The sequence below is a fragment of the Oncorhynchus kisutch genome, linkage group LG12 (assembly GCF_002021735.2).
Source record: "Oncorhynchus kisutch isolate 150728-3 linkage group LG12, Okis_V2, whole genome shotgun sequence".
Taxonomy (NCBI): Eukaryota; Metazoa; Chordata; class Actinopteri; order Salmoniformes; family Salmonidae; genus Oncorhynchus; species Oncorhynchus kisutch.
This window is the reverse complement of record NC_034185.2, coordinates 23,354,556-23,371,774: the sequence shown is the minus strand read 5'-3', so window position 1 is coordinate 23,371,774 and position 17,219 is coordinate 23,354,556. Positions and strand designations below refer to the sequence as shown.

At 42.4% G+C, this 17,219-nt stretch overlaps 1 protein-coding gene across 2 annotated transcripts; it reads left to right on the top strand.

Moving 5' to 3' along the window:
- Nucleotides 1–131: 131 nt before the first annotated feature.
- LOC109900727 (dehydrodolichyl diphosphate synthase complex subunit nus1) lies at nt 132–11,818 on the top strand. Of its 2 annotated transcripts, none has more exons than XM_020496500.2 (5): nt 132–1,048; nt 2,488–2,622; nt 7,651–7,803; nt 8,753–8,852; nt 10,643–11,818. In XM_020496500.2, exons 1-5 carry the CDS (start codon nt 682–684, stop codon nt 10,731–10,733), a joined length of 846 nt encoding a protein of 281 aa, XP_020352089.1. In that variant the 5' UTR covers nt 132–681; the 3' UTR covers nt 10,734–11,818. The 2 variants fall into 2 exon arrangements, with proteins under 2 accessions (XP_020352089.1, XP_031693013.1); XM_031837153.1 differs by lacking the exon at nt 10,643–11,818 and adding an exon at nt 9,141–9,368 and having other exon boundaries at nt 331–1,048.
- Nucleotides 11,819–17,219: the final 5,401 nt, after the last annotated feature.

Sequence of the window (17,219 nt, the reverse complement as noted above, 5' to 3'; positions counted from 1 at the left end):
CATCATTACCTATCGTTCCATAAAAGCCGCGGCCCTTGCAGAGCAAGGGAAACAACTACTTCAAAGTCTCAGAGCGAGTGACGTCATTGATTGTAACGCTATAAGCGCGCACCCGGCTAACTAGCTAGGCATTTCACACCGGTTACACAGGGATCCGATCTGTTTTATTTGTTAACAAAAAGGTTGTTTGATTTATTGTATTTTTTTTGTAATTTGTTCAGTTTGGGGGGGATCCTGTTTCCATCCCGCATAATAGGTGGCGGGATGCACATTAAATTGTGTGATCGACCCTGGGTTTATAAGCGCGGATATCGACTCTGCCGCTTGAGCATGCTTTTGCGGCACAGTCGATAGCGCGCTGGACTTCGGGCTAGAAGGTCGAGGGATCGAGACCTGCTCTCTGCCTGTCTCATTTACATAGAAGAAAAAAAACAACCCTACGTAGATCTCGCGTGATTTCATATTTGCTGAATCGTCCAATCAGTGAGCTACGTGTATCCTTCGGGTTCAGAGGGTAAAGGTTGTATGAAGATGGCAGCCGTGTAAACTGAGGCGTTGGCAGTAAACTAAATGGCTCACAGGAGTAGATTAGTGTGCATCCATATTTAGACTTGAAATGCAGAGCTCGATAGATACCTGATAATTATTCAATTTCGAGATTTTGTCGAGGAGGGCGGCATAATGGCAATAGTGTACGAGTTCGTGTGGCAGGTTCTGCATGTCCTTCTCCACATTCATAGAACGCTTATCACTTGGTTCCGAATCCGACTTCGGAATTGGAATGGGCGACTGTGGTCACGAGCCTTAACAGCGCTTATTGTGCCGATGGCTCTCTCGTTTCCTAACCAAAAAAATATTGTCCCAGCACCCGGTAAACGCGTTGGTCGTCGGTATCGCTGGGGGGCGGATGGGAAATCTCTGGAGAAGCTGCCTGACCATATCGGTTTATTGATAGCGGAAGAGGAGCCACGGTACACAGATATAGCCAACCTTGTGGTGTGGTGCATGGCAGTCGGCATATCTTATGTCAGTGTGTACGATAATTACGGTAAGATAATTTAATTTCTTAGTTATTTTATTTATATTAAATGACACCAGGAAGTGTTTCTAAATACAGCACCACCAGACAGTCACGTGCGCTGCAGTGCAGACCCTTGCCAGCCAGCCATATTTACATTGGCTTGTAATCCGCGATTGTTGAACTTTCCTATTCATGGTACTTTGTTAGTTGCCTTGGATAACTGTTACCTAGCTATCTATGATCAATTCTGATAGTCAAATAGCTTTACCCAGCCTTCCATAATTTGTGCCATATCTGCTTAGGCCTCAAGTGCCTTGTTGCTATTATAAACAGGTTACCCACATAATTACAGCAGTACAATTTACTGTTTTGTTATTACCAGTAAATAAAATAATGTTTTGTCATACTGTTGTATATGGTCTGATCTACAACGGTTGTCGGACAATCAGCATTCAGGGCTCCAACCACCCAGTTTATAAATTCTTTGGGCCCTGCCCTCATTCCCAAATGGCATGTCTTGTCGTTAAAGAAACTGCTGGAGTGTGATAGAAAATAAACTATCAACTGTAACAATGTTGTATAGCTAGATTAGAGAATATGAACTAGTGGAGTCCCGACACTCAATAGGCTTTCAAGATTTGACCTGTGGCATTTTCACCTATTCTCTGAGCCTAGAGGGAATTGGCTTAACTGAAGGTTACACACACACAGTATTTCTGTTCTTGCTTCCCGAGTGGCGCAGCGGTCTAAGGCACTGCATCTCAGTGCAAGAGGTGTCACTACAGTCCCTGGTTCGAAATCCAGGCTGAATCACATCCGGCTGTGATTGGGAGTCCCATAGGGCGGGGCTCAATTGGCCCGGCGTCGTCCGGGTTTGGCCGGTGTAGGTCGTCATGGTAAATAAGAATTTGTTCTTAACTGACTTGCCTAGTTAAATAAAAATCACCACAGCCACTCTTACTGGGTCATGCTAGTTTGAACATATTGTTTACGCCTTGAGTGCTTTCTCAGTGGTGTGGTTCCTCAATGTCTGCTGACTTGTGTCATCAGTCTCTCACAGCCAAATCTGGCACATGATTCATTATTCCCCCCTAATTATTATGTTAATTTTAGGTATCAGTTTTGAAAGGTTGCAAATCTCCTTGTTTTTTCGTCTTTCAGTTAAGTTCGGATGTGCCCAATGTTTCTAACCCCCAGTGAGAGGTTGAAACTCCCCCCTCCTCCCAATTGATAACATTTCCATTTTGGTTGGTCATGGCTAGAAGGGATCCAGCTTTTGTGAAATTAATGTCAAAGTAAATTTTCTTTTATTTATTTTAGCAAACTTTTACCTAATTATCCTAACCTGCTATGTTAATTCTCCTAAACTGCTGCATAAGTTCTCCTAACCTGCTACAAAAAGTAAAATCTGACATTAATTTGACTAAAGATGGACCCCTTCTAGCCATGACCCTTTTGGTTCCCAGGTGTCTTCAGGAGGAACAACTCAAGGCTGATGGATGAGATCCTGAAGCAGCAGCAGGAGCTCCTAGATCTAGAAGGCTCCAAGCAGCTCTGTGTGGAGTTCCTTAACAATGGCACTGACAAACAGGACCAACAAGGTGAGACACTTGAACACTGAACAGCAGGGGCTGTATGCATCTCAGATTAGGAGTGCTGGTCTAAAGCGGCACTCCACAAAAAAATATAATTTTTTACACACAAACAATCCCCCCCCAGTCTAAGGAAGCTGGCATAATGCTAATCGCGAGCTAAATGCCAAACATTAACTACCAGGTTGCTACCAGTGGTGGTGTAGATCAGAATGTTTGTTCAAGGGAATATTCTTAATCAACTGAGCAGTAGGATTCATATAGGCCTAATATAAGCTATATCCATCAATTTAATAATCTATTTTTCTGTTGCGCTGAAATGTTATGTGGTGCTCCTAACTTTTAAAAATTAGGAGCACCAGTGCTACCAATAAAACATTCATTTAGAGCTCCGAGCGCCAGAGCAAAAACTAAAATGTCCACCCCTTTCGGTCCCCGGGACCAGGATTAACAAACACTGCACTAAACTGATCTTAAATCAGTACTCCTACACCTACTCAACACTTGATACATACGGCCCCTCAACAGACATCTGCAACAATGGGACATGCCCTGTGGTTTCGCTGCTATTCTCCATCCTTACTCCTGTACTATGCCATAATCGGGTTAAACCAGAAGAACTAGAAGGGCTACAACCAAGAAGAGAAGAGGCATTCAGAATTCTGCCACATGTAGTATGAATAATCAATTCTATTCTATTGGATACTAAATAATATATGAAACCCTTTAGGGCAATTTAGATTGCAAGGCTTAATTGGAGTAATATTCACAATTCATCATCACTTATTGAATGAATTTTGAAACGGATTACGAAAATTATAGTTAACTGTGTTTTTTAGATGGATTCCAATTACACCAGGCTTGAAAGCATGATTGCATCATCTGTGGCATTTGTTTATTGAAGAGCATGTGGACTGCAGCCAGCCTGTATTGACTGATTAAGATCTATTCTATTGTGTAGTCTCACTGGCTGTCTGCTGTTGGCAACTACATTATCTCTTGAGCAAGTCAATCTGTTATTACACATGGTCTCACACACACCGTATAGAGTAGTAAAGGAACACAACCCAGAATAATTCTCTTCAAGGAATTCTTGTTTTTCCTGTTCATAGAAACTATAATTCACTTGTGTAACTTACGAATTATAGGATCTCTATGTTCTTTTGTTATTCAATTGTTTTGTAACCCATAAATGTCATATTACTATGCAACGCCGTTTGGGTCTTTGCATGTCAAAGATACACGTCATATAACACTTTATCGTGTCAAATAAGCTTGTTGACCAATCAGGATCTGAATATGACTGCACGTCACGTAATAATTTAGCACATTCATGCATTTTTTACATAGTTATGACACATTGATTACACTATCACTCGCATTTCATATGTCACAACGATTCACCTGTTTTGTATCGTATGACGCTGGTATAGTTGTGTCGCGCACCTTCTGCTGCCACACGTGCGCAGACACACTTCCCCAAGCGCTGGACACTGCTGGTCATAAAAAAAGCTAGCTAGCTGATGGATGCAAACAATGGTCTTTTCCAAAAACATAACAAAATGACAATCTGTTTCAGTAGCTATTGTTAGCTAGCTAACTATCTAGGCTAGGTGTCATCTAAAATACCCATAATATATAAGACAGTTCTTACATGCTCACCAGACTGCTCGCGCATGTTGATTTCTGTCCGTCCACTCCAGATGCGATCAAGACGCGCAGGTTGAAATATCAAAACGAACTCTGAAACGACAGGTCGAAAAGCATTAAACATTTATAGCAATTTAGCTATCTAGCTAATTTGTCCTGGGATATAAACATTGAGTTGTTATTTTACCTGAAATGCACAAGGTCCTCTACTCCAACAATTAATCCACAGATCAAAGGGTAAACAGAGTTAGTTTCTAGTAATCTCTCCTCCTTCAGGCTTCTTCTTCTTTGGACTTTATACGTCGTTTGCGAACCAACTTTAAGGTGCATTACCACAGTTCATCATTCAATCACCCACATGGGTATATGCTCCTTAAAACCAATGAGAAGATGGCACGTGGGTGTATGCTCCTAAAAACCAGTTAGAGATGTTATTGTGAGGGCTTATGCTTCTAGTTCCAACCGTGCAGCAATATCTATCAATTCCACAACAAATACCTAATACACACATCTAAGTAAAGTGATGAAATAAGAATATATGGATGAGCAATGTCAGTGCGCATAGGCTAAGATGCAATAGATAGTATAGAATACAGTATTTACATATGAGATGAGTAATGCAAGATATGTAAACATTTATTAAAGTGACTAGTGTTCCATTTATTAAAGTGGGCAATGATTTCAAGTCTCTCTGTGCTAGTGACGATTGTTTAACAATCCACTATAATTGAGAATTTGAATAAGCATTTTTCTACGGCTGGCCATGCTTTCCACCTGGCTACCCCTACCCCGGTCAACAGCATTGCACCCCCCCACAGCAACTCGCCCAAGCCTTCCCCATTTCTCCTTCTCCCAAATCCAGTCAGCTGATGTTCTGAAAGAGCTGCAAAATCTGGACCCCTACAAATCAGCCGGGCCGAAATTGTTGCCACCCCTATTACTAGCCTGTTCAACCTCTCTTTCGTGTCGTCTGAGATTCCCAAAGATTGGAAAGCAGCTGCGCTCATCCCCTTCTTCAAAGGGGGGGACACTCTTGACCCAAACTGCTACAGACCCATTTCTATATTACACTGTCTTTCTAAGGTCTTTGAAAGCCAAGTCAACAAACAGATTACCGACCACTTCGAATCCCACCATACCTTCTCCGCTATGCAATCCGGTTTCAGAGCTGGTCATAGGTGCACCTCAGCCACGGTGAAGGTCCTAAACGATATCTTAACCGCCATCGATAAGAAACAATACTGTGCAGCCGTATTCATTGACCTGGCCAAGGCTTTCGACTCTGTCAATCACCACATCCTCATGGCAGACTCAACAGCCTTGGTTTCTCAAATGATTGCCTCGCCTGGTTCACCAACTACTTCTCTGATAGAGTTCAGTGTGTCAAATCGGAGGGTCTGTTGTCCGGGCCTCTATTGGGGTGCCACAGGGTTCAATTCTTGGACCAACTCTCTTCTCTGTATACATCAATGATGTTGCTGGTGATTCTCTGATCCACCTCTACGCAGACGACACCATTCTGTATACTTCTGGCCCCTCCTTGGACACTTAACAACCCTCCAGGCGAGTTTCAATGCCATACAACTCTCCTTCCGTGGCCTCCAATTGCTCTTAAATACAAGTAAAACTAAATGCATGATCTTCAACCGATCGCTGCCTGCACCTGCCCGCCTGTCCAACATCACTACTCTGGACGGCTCTGTTTTAGAATATGTGGACAACTACAAATACCTAGGTGTCTGGTTAGACTATAAACTCTCCTTCCAGACTGACATCAAACATATCCAATCCAAAGTTAAATCTAGAACTGGCTTCCTATTTCGCAACAAAGCATCCTTCACTCATGCTGCCAAACATATCCTTGTAAAACTGACCATCCTACCAATCCTCGACTTCGGCGATGTCATTTACAAAATATCCTCCAATACCCTACTCAATAAATTGGATGCAGTCTATCACAGTGCCATCCGTTTTGCGACCTGTACGCTCTCTTTGGCTGGCCCTCGCTTCATACTCGTCGCCAAACCCACTGGCTCCAGGTCATCTACAAGACCCTGCTAGATAAAGTCCCCGCCTTATCTCAGCTCACTGGTCACCATCGCAGCACCCACCTGTAGCACGATCTCCAGCAGGTATATCTCTCTGGTCACCCCCAAAACCAATTATTTCTTTGGCCGCCTCTCCTTCCAGTTCTCTGCTGCCAATGACTGGAACGAACTACAAAAATCTCTGAAACTGGAAACACTTATCTCCCTCACTAGCTTTAAGCACCAACTGTCAGAGCAGCTCACAGATCACTGCACCTGTACATTGCCCATCTATATAATTTAACCCAAACAACTACCCCTTTCCCTACTGTATTTATTTATTTTGCTCCTTTGCACCCCATTATTTCTATCTCTACTTTGCACATTCTTCCACTGCAAATCAACCATTCCAGTGTTTTACTTGCTATATTGTATTTACTTCGCCACCATGGCCTTTTTTTGCCAGGTCGCAATTGTAAATGAGAACTTGTTCTCAACTTGCCTACCTGGTTAAATAAAGGTGAGATAAAAAAAAAAGTCTGATGGCCTTGAGATAGAAGCTGTTTTTCACTCTCTTGGTCCCAGCTTTGATACACCTGTTAAGGCCTTATCTATGGATTGTGAATTAATGACATGGGGTATCAGTCTACTCAGTGTCACCCAGAGAACATTGGCGTTGTAGCTCTTATTGTGGGAATCTGAATTGAGCTACATTTATTGTATCGGTCATCCTACTATGTGTTTTGAACACGCTTCCAGAGGAAAAACAATACAACATGGTTGTTTTGGAGTCTGATAACTCCAAGGAGGACGTTGTGGGGGAACTGCTTTAGCAGTCTGAGTAGACTAGCTACCGCAGAAGTTGCTAATAAAATCTGTATCAAAGATATTCGCAAGCATTTTTGATCCTGATCATATTTCAAATGCTCACACAAACGTTTTCCTATTCGGTTGAACACATAATGCCTTATTACCCACGCGGTATTGTGAACACATCGTTCGTGGCCGGTGTGCGCTTGTTTGCAGACTATTTTTTGTACAGCTTTGACAGTGCTACTGATCGTAGTGGTGGAGCCTGGCTTGCTCATGCAAATTCAGCACACACAACTTTCTATAATAGAATTGTTTTATTTGACATGTCAAATAGTGATTATTTGACGTGTATAGTTTGACACCCAAAGACTCAAGCGGCGTGCCATATATTATAACAGCAGGTTTATAAAGCAGGCATTCCCACCCACTAACCTTCAGTCAAACAGCCACCTGACACGTTTACCATTGATTGTTGTGATTAGTGTGTGCCTGAGTACCGGTATGTGTGTTCGTGGGGCGCATTATGACTGTATTCCTGTTTCCACAGTGCTGTCGTGTCAGTCTGTATTGAAGGTGCTGTCCCCAGACGACGGGAAGCTGAGGATCGTGCAGGCAGCACAGCAGCTGTGTAGAGCTGTGGAGCAGAGGGACAAGACATCCAATGACATCAATGTCACTGTGTTGGACTCCCTACTCAGAGGTGAGGAGGCCCCAAGATCAGCAGGAGGACATGCCGTTGGTTCTTACTGGTCTTTAGTGTATTGTTATTCGTTGACTGGGACCTTTATTTAATTGTTTAATCGTCAGGATAACACCCATAGACATTCTCTTGATCATAACAGTAGTTATCATAGACTGTAAATCATCTGATATTAATCTGTGCTGCACTATTACAAGCTGGGGTACAGTAAGTGAAGCTTAGCTCACCAGCTCTCCTTTGGCATGTGTGTTCAGAGTAGCAATTTCACTCGATTTGAAGCTCAGGAATGATGGAGGACAGAAATTGGGTGAAGGTCAAGGAGCCCCCTGTTAGAGCAGCTCCAACAGTGTTTGATCAAAAGATGAAGCACTCTGAGCCAGAGCTCCTCTCTCAATGTGGGTTTTTTGACCTGAGCCCTCTGCCCGCCCAGGCTCTGCACATCGTTAGCCCCTGGCTAAGACTGATCACCCTCACTAGCTGTAAATCACATCACCATTACTTTAGTGGAACACTCACAAATCAAAGCTCTTGTAGAAGGTGATCGATGAGACCAAAGGCAGAAATGTGAACAAACTGATGAGATGGATGGTCTCCAGACAGAATATAAACTACAGAGGATAGCAGAGTTCACTTCAGTGCAGTTGAGTTGAATCCAATCAAATCCAGTGTAGTGTACAGTGAAGTTATTGTGTGTTTACTTCTCTGGGCCAGTGAGAGCAGCTGTTCATCAGCACAGTCAGTGTCTATGGGGCTTGGCAAGCTGCTGCTGTAGCTCTCTAACCCCCCCCCCCCCCCCCCCCCCCAAAATAAAAAAAGAAAAGGCACTTCAGATGGTTATCTCTTAATCTTTTCCACAGTCCTTATGCAAACTAGCCTCTGAAATGCTCTAAACGGTGAACTCTGAAATTTCCAGTGACTGGTTGTTCCATTGCTCTGTCTGTATGTGCAGAGTCGAAGAGTACACCAGATCCAGACCTGGTTCTGAAGTTCGGCCCAGTAGAAAGCACCCTGGGATTCCTGCCCTGGCACATCAGACTGACAGAGTTCATGTGAGTATTGTACAGTGTCTGTCTGTGTGCACACGTTCGATAAGGCTGCCTCACTCGTGTGGAAGACTGCTGGGATAGCCGCTGCTCTGAAGAGCTGGACAGGAATGACAATGAGGTTCCTTTCTTATTCCTCATACCACTCTGTGTGTGTGTGACAGAGAGGGAGAGTTTGTGTGTGCATGCCTTTGCTTTGCCTCCTGAGTAGAATTGATATGGGCCTTTTGTGCTTATCTGTGCAGATTAACTGGTAAACCTGCCTGCTGCCTAATTTGTCTCCTGTCTTGACAGATTGACAAGGCTTTTTAAAACGCTGCTGTGAATCCAGTATAAATCGCAGTGCTGTTTTAATGGAAACGGAGAGGAAATGATGCAGTTCAGCCTTCATAAGATGTGACGTTGACAGATGATGCATCACTAACAATTGCAGAAATCCTATTTCTGGACATTAGCTATGTTTCCATGAACTGTTCCAGTGATTTAAAATAACAACAATAAAAATAGAAAATCGACAATTGCTTGCTAGGCTACGTTTCCATTTCACTATCTTGTGTTGATGAAGATAACTGGATGTGAAGGCATCATTCCGGGGAAAAAAACGAGTGAATAAAAATGTAGTGGTTGAAGTGTTTCCTTAACCCATGTAGGCAAATTGTGTATTAATAAGATGGTGACCTTCTGTATGCCCTCCCACCTATCTGTTTGATGTCTCAGGTAGGCATATAGCCCACGAAAGCCAGCATGTAGACGATAGAATGTAATAATTGACTAATATTTACTGGACATTGCTTTTGTCGAGTAAACCTGGATCAATGGAAACCTGACTATAAATGTATCGTTATTTGGCAGTCGTGAAGTTCAGTCAGACTGGCCCACATTATTGAATGTGGGTCTTTACAAAGCAACATTTATTTTTCACAGAAAGACTATTTGCAACATGAGAGAGGACTCTTCTTTGTATCTGTCACACAGCACACAGGCTCCATTTTGAAGTTGTCAATTTTCTTCTACTATTTCCACTTTTTAAAAACCTTTTATTTAACTAGGCAAATCAGTTAAGAGCATTCTTATTTACAATGACCGCCTAGGAACAGTGAGTTAACGGCCTTGTTCAGGGGGGGAACGATCCATTTTTCTTACCTTGTCAGCTCGGGGATTCGATCTAGCAACCTTTCGCATACTGGCCCAACGCTCTAACCACTAGGCTACCTGCCTCCCAAAAAGTTGGTTAACAAACTGAAAGGGTGCGTACTGCCACCTACAGTTATGGAATGTTTGCTCACAAGTTTAAATCATTGGCTGAGCCCTTCTAATGACCTGGATGGAATTATATGAACCTTCCTTAACCTGTAGGAAGTCCCACCCAGTTGAGGACATTCGCTATTTTGAAGTAGTCAATGGCCCTACCCATGCTTAAACAGGCTTTTGGGCACTAGAGTCCTAATCATTGTCAATGATTTGCAAGGACATTTTGGGCCTTGACCGCCATTAAACACTAGATGGCCATATAGTGCTGTAACTGCTTTAGACATTAACTCAAGCAGCAGCTTTTGGGAATCACAGGAGATTTTTTTTTTAAGCAGCAATAAAGTTCATAATTGTATTTGGAGTACGCCTTTTAACTAATGTAACATGGTGACATTTCTGTTAATCACTTATTGCTTGGTATCTATTTTACCAACATTATTCTATATTCATAGGTTTTACTCTACTGCCCATAGCTATTGCCATCTGAGGTAGGCTAGAAGTGTCTTTGTAGTATATCTCTCTAAAATCCTCCCTCTCTCCTGCAGCTCCTTACCCTCCCATGTAGGCGTCTCCTATGAGGACTTATTCAGCGCCTTGCAGCGCTACGCCTCCTGTGAGCAGCGGCTGGGGAAGTGAGTGATTGGCCCCGCCCCTCCAGAGGAAGGGGAAAGACAAGGGTGTGGGGTAGGGGTCCGCCCTAGCCCCTCTTCCTCCCGGGTCTCTGTTTGCAGTACAGGCACTAGAGAACAAGCAGCCAGCCAGACAGCGTACTGCCACATCACATCGAATCTCACCTCCACCCCCGCTCACTCGGACTCACTACTTGGACTCACTACTCGGACTCACCGCTCCTCCGCAACGTGAAAGGGTCACCAGGCTGCCTCCGTGAGGCATGCTGGGTAGTACGGACCCTGACAAGGTAATGGCACGCACTGAACATCAGCGTGCTTGGAAGAGATCGGCCAATGCCCCCGCATCAGCTGTATTAACGAGGAACCAACATTACCTGAAGGACATTGTTTGCCGTATGGTGTAAATCTAGTGTTGCTTTGCTTCTCTCTCGCTCTCTCTCTGTTTGCTGTAGATCCTGTTGTGCCCCTGAGGTATGAATGAGGATAATGGATCAAGCTTTCTGCTGCTCTGGAAGGGAGCGGTGTGTTGTGAGGAATGTGCCAGGCAGAAAGTTTAATGCTAAACAACAACATTGCTCTTCAGGTCTCTCCATCTCTGTAAAGGACTGCATGGAGGACCTTGAGGCTTTTCTGGAAATTATACTTCATATAAGTGTGCTTCAAATGTAGCGCTTGATCAATATGGTATGGGAGGATGTGGAACGAGAGCTCTGTGATACGTGACTATACTCTGCATGTTAAGGATGTCTGACTACATGGTTGTGCTGTGTCTTCATTCAGAGTTACTATTGGTGGACTGTGTGTGTCTGCTTTTGTACATGTGTGAAACTCAGCCAGCAAGTTACACAAAATCCAATCTTTGCAATCAATCAGGATGAAAAATAAATCAGTTGACTGTATACAATTTCCCCCATGACCAACACTATTTTATTTGGTGTTGAATTACTAGGTTCTCACCCCGTTCTCCATAATATTAAGATTTCTGCATGTTGAGCCCCTTAATCCTCAATGCTGCTGTCTGTTGTTGTTAATCCATGTGAAGATTGACTAACTCTTGTATTAAAGTGTTTTGCTATTTCTTTCATCTCATGAACTTGTTTAAAACCCAGATTCAGTATTTTATTTTCCTTTCTCTCTGGTTAGATGGCATACAGGAGTATTTACACGGTAGGGATATCCTAGATAGAGGACTAGTGCCCAAATGGCAATTTTAGCATGGGCAGTGCCATTGAGGACTTCAACCATTTTTGAAGTAGTCAACTGGGTGGGACTTCCTATTGGTTAAGGAAGGATCACATGATACCATTTTGGACTTCAGGAGGGATCTGCCAATGAATTATACTTGTACGCAAACATTCCATAACTGCAGGTGGCAGTAAATCACCAACCTGGGTTTTTTACCTGTTCAAACAATACTCCAGGTGGCTGTATGCATTTACACCATAATGCTAACTAATTACCCATGGGACTGAAACTCCCAATTCCTCACTAGCCAGTGGTTGGGTTGTCATAGGAAGGTTCATCAATAAATGTTACTGAAAACCCCATATATGCAGTACACCTATATGCTTTGTTTGGGTTGGATTCCCTCAGCGTCTTCTGAAGGTAGACTGAACAGCTGATAATATCTTCCTGCGAGCTAAATTGAACCGATGTAAAAGGTTGATTTATGGAGTTGTGTTGTCTGATCTTGTTCTCTGCATGTCCCCTCACATGTAATGTGGTCTATGGTAAGGTGAACGTGTTTTACTCCCTGTAATGTATGCACCGAAAGGCCTGCTGGATTTAACCTCAAAAGATCAACTATTGAACAATGGACTGAGTGTGAAGCTGTAGTAACCTTGGATGTGTTAGATATTAGTTGAATGTTTTATTTGCACTGACACCGGTGGTTTGCCGTTCTCTGATCATTGCTTCCCAACACATATAACCACGGATGTGTTTCACCATCTGAAAGCTGTGTGCCTAGGGAGAGGCACTCGGATGCAGGATGCTAGTCATTCTGAATTGATATGCAGCAGTCATTCAAATGCATGGTGGACTGCACCATCATTCAAAGGGAAAGCATCTTCAAACACTTCTTTTTAAACACTTTGTTTTAAATACTAATGTGTGCTGTGTTCTCGATACAGGCAGGCTTACACACCTGCAGCTGAGAGCAGCTCAAACCACTGTACTGCTACTCTACTCTCTGATGCAGCACTTTACATAAGTCATAACACCCCCCTCAAATGGAAGATGGTTGAGTGTAGTGTTTTGTGATGTGGCAGCTGCGTGTAAACATTGAGGCAGATTTGCTTTAAATCCACTCTTCATGTCAGTCTTTTAGACCAAGTGAAGGCATATGGGCTGCAGAAATGGAGAACTACATGAAATTACGTTGGGCGATGTCAACCTTTGTCCTTGCGCAATTATGTTCCCATACAACATTGATATACGATGCTATCGTCCCCCTATTGGCCAACCCAAAACATTTAAATAAATGTTGAAAACGCCAGTCATTGAGAACGAAGTGAAATTGCGTTATGTTCATAACGCATCCTCGCAAGGGAGAGGATTTTCCTATAGTAAGCTTAGGAGTTTTTTAACACTGAAATTTTGGCGTCTCATTTATCCAAAAGGCCATATTTACTTCTCTAACAACCCTAGCGAGATTAGATTTGATCCAGTGTAACATGAGAAAAGGTGACAGACTGAGCTTCTCTCTCTCTTTCTCTATGCAATACATTTGTTATTTTGTAGAGGTTTATTGTCTTAAAAGATTCTTTCCTATCCATGAGAATTTAGCTGTAAAAAATTATCTTAAAGTGATGCTCGGAACATTTCTATAATTTCAGTAGTTTTGAAAGTGGTGCTCATGAGACAAAAGTATTCTATGAGATATTAACATAGTTTTTACAGCTGATGTAGAACGACTAAAGCCTATTTTAATTACTCCTTCCTTTCAGTTGACTGTTCTCCCTGCTGATTGATCAACAAGGGAATGGCAGAAAGCACCGCCAGTTTCCAGTATGCTGGCTATAAGCAGCTAATTATAAATAGGGCTGTGAGTGCATTAATGAACAATTATGAACATGTGACCTTGTACTTCATTTGTGAATGTTTATTTTAATCTTCATGTTCAGTCTGGTGGGGAAATAAACACATTCACAGACATGGGCTTCTAGTTGCAAACAGTGCCAACGCCACTGTGAACTGGGGTAGGGCCTGGTAGGGGTTTTCGCATTGTGAATAATGTTTCCTGTGTAGCGCTGAAGTAACCATGGCAACCTTGTTGTTCATCTGTGTATGATTGCAAATAATATGTCAAACATTTCTTATTGATTTAGAAAAACGATATAGAAACCAATTACACGTGTACCCATTTTAAATGAATTGAAATGGAAAACTGGTTATAAATGACTAATTTATGAGGTGGGATCCTGCTGTCTTTCTTGTTCATCTCTGTAGTTTCATCCTTTTAAGATAAATGACTCAATACTTAAAGGCAACATTAATAGACCTTGGTCTACTACTACAATAAACAGCACTCCTTGTCTTTATCAGTCATAACCTGTGGCAGTCCCCCATTTTGACTTGATTCAGTATTAACAGTAAAACTGCAGTGAATATCCATTGGGTTTAAGTTGAGAGGTATCACAGTATGTTGGTACTATGAATAGTATCAGATCAATCTATGGAAAGAGCAAAGCCCAACCCCAGTGTTGGTAAATATACATGAATTATTCACAGCACATTGATTCAGAATAATATCTTGGTGGATTAGTCCAAGGCTAAATCATCATTTCAGGTCCCTTTATATACACACAAGCCCAGTCAGGACACATTAGGGAAGACATAAATACATCCATGGACTATTAGGTTTTATTAAGACCTGCTAGTGGCCTCTGTTTTATTCATTTGAATGATTTAGCCTACTATATTTAGTGCCTACACAGTTGGGTTGTTATTTCTATGCCTTCACAGGACGTCTGTCATGCTCCACTAACACACCAGATAAGATGAATAGCCCCTGATGGATCACTACACAGGGTTGAGATTGGAAATAGGGTTTGGCTACTGATAGCCTTTCAGACAGCACCACGATTATCTTGCAGTGACTGATTCCTCTGTGTGCTTATTCCTCTAATAATGCATCTCAGCTTACGAAATCGACAACGACAACAAAAACAGATCCTGCTAACTGCCACACTGGCTGATTTGTTGCTGTTTTATTAATGCCTAGTTATCATGAATAATCTATGAGTACCTTGAGGGCTGCCTCGAGGAATGCGAAAGAAAGACTGCTGCTTGAAAGGATTGTACTGAATATGAACAGACAAACAGCATAGTACCACAACAACACGTTGAAAGAAATGATCAGTCCTTGAACATGCACAATGCTGCACGTGTGTAGAGTACGTGCCATAAAATAACCACAGACGTGGACTGGGAAGGGACCAGCTACTGTATCTCTGAGGATTCCTTCCTGTATTGAAAGTGGTCCTTGAGTGGAGTAGACACACAGAGATCAGTGAGAGAGTGTGTGCCTGTGCGTCTGGAGGTGTTGTGTGTGTGTGTGTGTGTGGCAGAAATACTACAACTCCCCCAGATCGTTGTATGTTTCCATGACAACTCTGATAGGTGATAGCTGGAGTATTGGTGCATGACAATGTTTCGCAGCGCCTTTTCAACCTCCAGCGGATGGGTGATTTGTGCTGTCTGGGAACATGTAATTGTAGGAAGCAGCCATTCCAAACATGTACCAACAAACGTAAATAAACCACATCTGAATGACTACATAATAATGTAATATGTAGCCTAATTAAAGTGTGTGTTAGCAGATAATATCTAGAGCGTTCTAACTGGCATCGGTCCGTTTAACAAACAGTTGTATATTAGCTCCACAGGTATATTATTCGGAGCAACACAGGTCAATACATTGACGAGGTACATCCTTGACTGCACCCGTCTCTCGGTGTACTAACAACCTGCTAAGGTTCTGAGGGGCTGAGACGGACAGTGGAAGTGTGTGTCATCAGTTCAGCCCATGAAAAAGACTATGGCTATGTTTACACACACAGCCTAATTCTGATATTTTCCACAAATTGGTATTTTGACCAATTAGGTCAGCTCTTTTGACAATAAATGGGAAAAATATCAGAATTGGACTGCCTGTGTAGGACCCATCCCAATAAAATGACTGCATTCATTTCACACCATGAAACAGAAATAAACATAAATTGCTTACATTCTGAGTAATAACTGTTTTCTTCTGCATTTCATGCTGCAACCAAAATAGAGGAAGAAGAACATCCAGCATAGTTAAATATAGTCAGATATTTATAAAGTAAAGTAAGTCCATTTGTACACATATGGCCCCGGGAGTACCCCCCATATCAGGAATACAAGGCCAAAGCTGTTCCATTGTCTCTAAGTCCGAATAGGATGAGAATCAGTGGTCTAGGACAGACTAAATCTTATAGACGGACTAAAACCAGCCTCTCACAAGTATTAGAGGTCTAGGATGGACTAAATCCATAGCTGCTATCAGCTACCCTGAGCGTTTTCCTCTGTTCCAGTGAAAAGAGATCTGTCCTCAGCTAATTCTGTGACTCGAGCACACAAAAAATAGGCTACTGCAAAATGCTATTGCGACAGAGATTCAATGGCCATTCACAACTTCCACAGCAGAATGTCCGTATTGTTACGCAGAAATATTTATACACACATGCAATACTCTCCTATCACGGCTGTGGTTCTGCTGACAGACTCAGCAACTAATATCGAACTAATCCTCTAACATTTGGAATTCCAGGTGAATTTGGCAGAATACTTTCTACTTAAATCCTGGGTTGAGGTCAAGTTGAATTTCAGTCAATTCAGGAAGTAATCTGACATTCCAATTCCAATTCTCTTCAATGCTTTTCAATGAGGGACATTTGAAATTTGAATTTGGTTCACTTTCTGAATAGACTGGAATTTAAATGGAATTTACCCCAACCCTGCTTAAAACTCTGCCTGGGTGAAACAATTTACTTCATCAATTTCCCTGTCAATTACCCTTTAATTATGTGTTTCATTCTGCCTAATTAACAAGAGGGGTGAGAATGAGTCATCGTGATTTGTGCAGCAGTCAGCAGGTTGACAGGAAAGTGCAGTTGCTTTCCAGATGCACAGGTAGTAGAGAGACTTCCTCAAACTGTTAAAGGCTGTGGAGGCACTTGATGTGGGCCACAACGACCACATGCCCATCTCCAGTGGGCATGTGAGTGGGCTGTTGGAGCCAACACTAGGGATAATATATTCATTGATGTTCATTGTAGTTAAGGTATTTTTTTCACTGTTTGATTATCACTGATTATTTATTTGCCTGTTTGATCTCTCCCTCAGGAAACACATGTACTGAAGAAGACCCAGGAGACGGTCCTATTCGTAAAGTAGTGCTGACCAAAGAAGATCACAAGGTAAACTCCACCACCAATGTACCCCAAACCAAAGCCTTTATATT

Coding starts and splice junctions, on each gene's coding strand:
- LOC109900727 (XM_020496500.2), top strand. CDS start 682: ATGGCAATAGTGTACGAGTTCGTGTGGCAGGTTCTGCATGTCCTTCTC. Junction 2,623..7,650: donor TGACAAACAGGACCAACAAG/GTGAGACACTTG, acceptor CTGTTTCCACAG/TGCTGTCGTGTCAGTCTGTA. Junction 7,804..8,752: donor GTTGGACTCCCTACTCAGAG/GTGAGGAGGCCC, acceptor CTGTATGTGCAG/AGTCGAAGAGTACACCAGAT.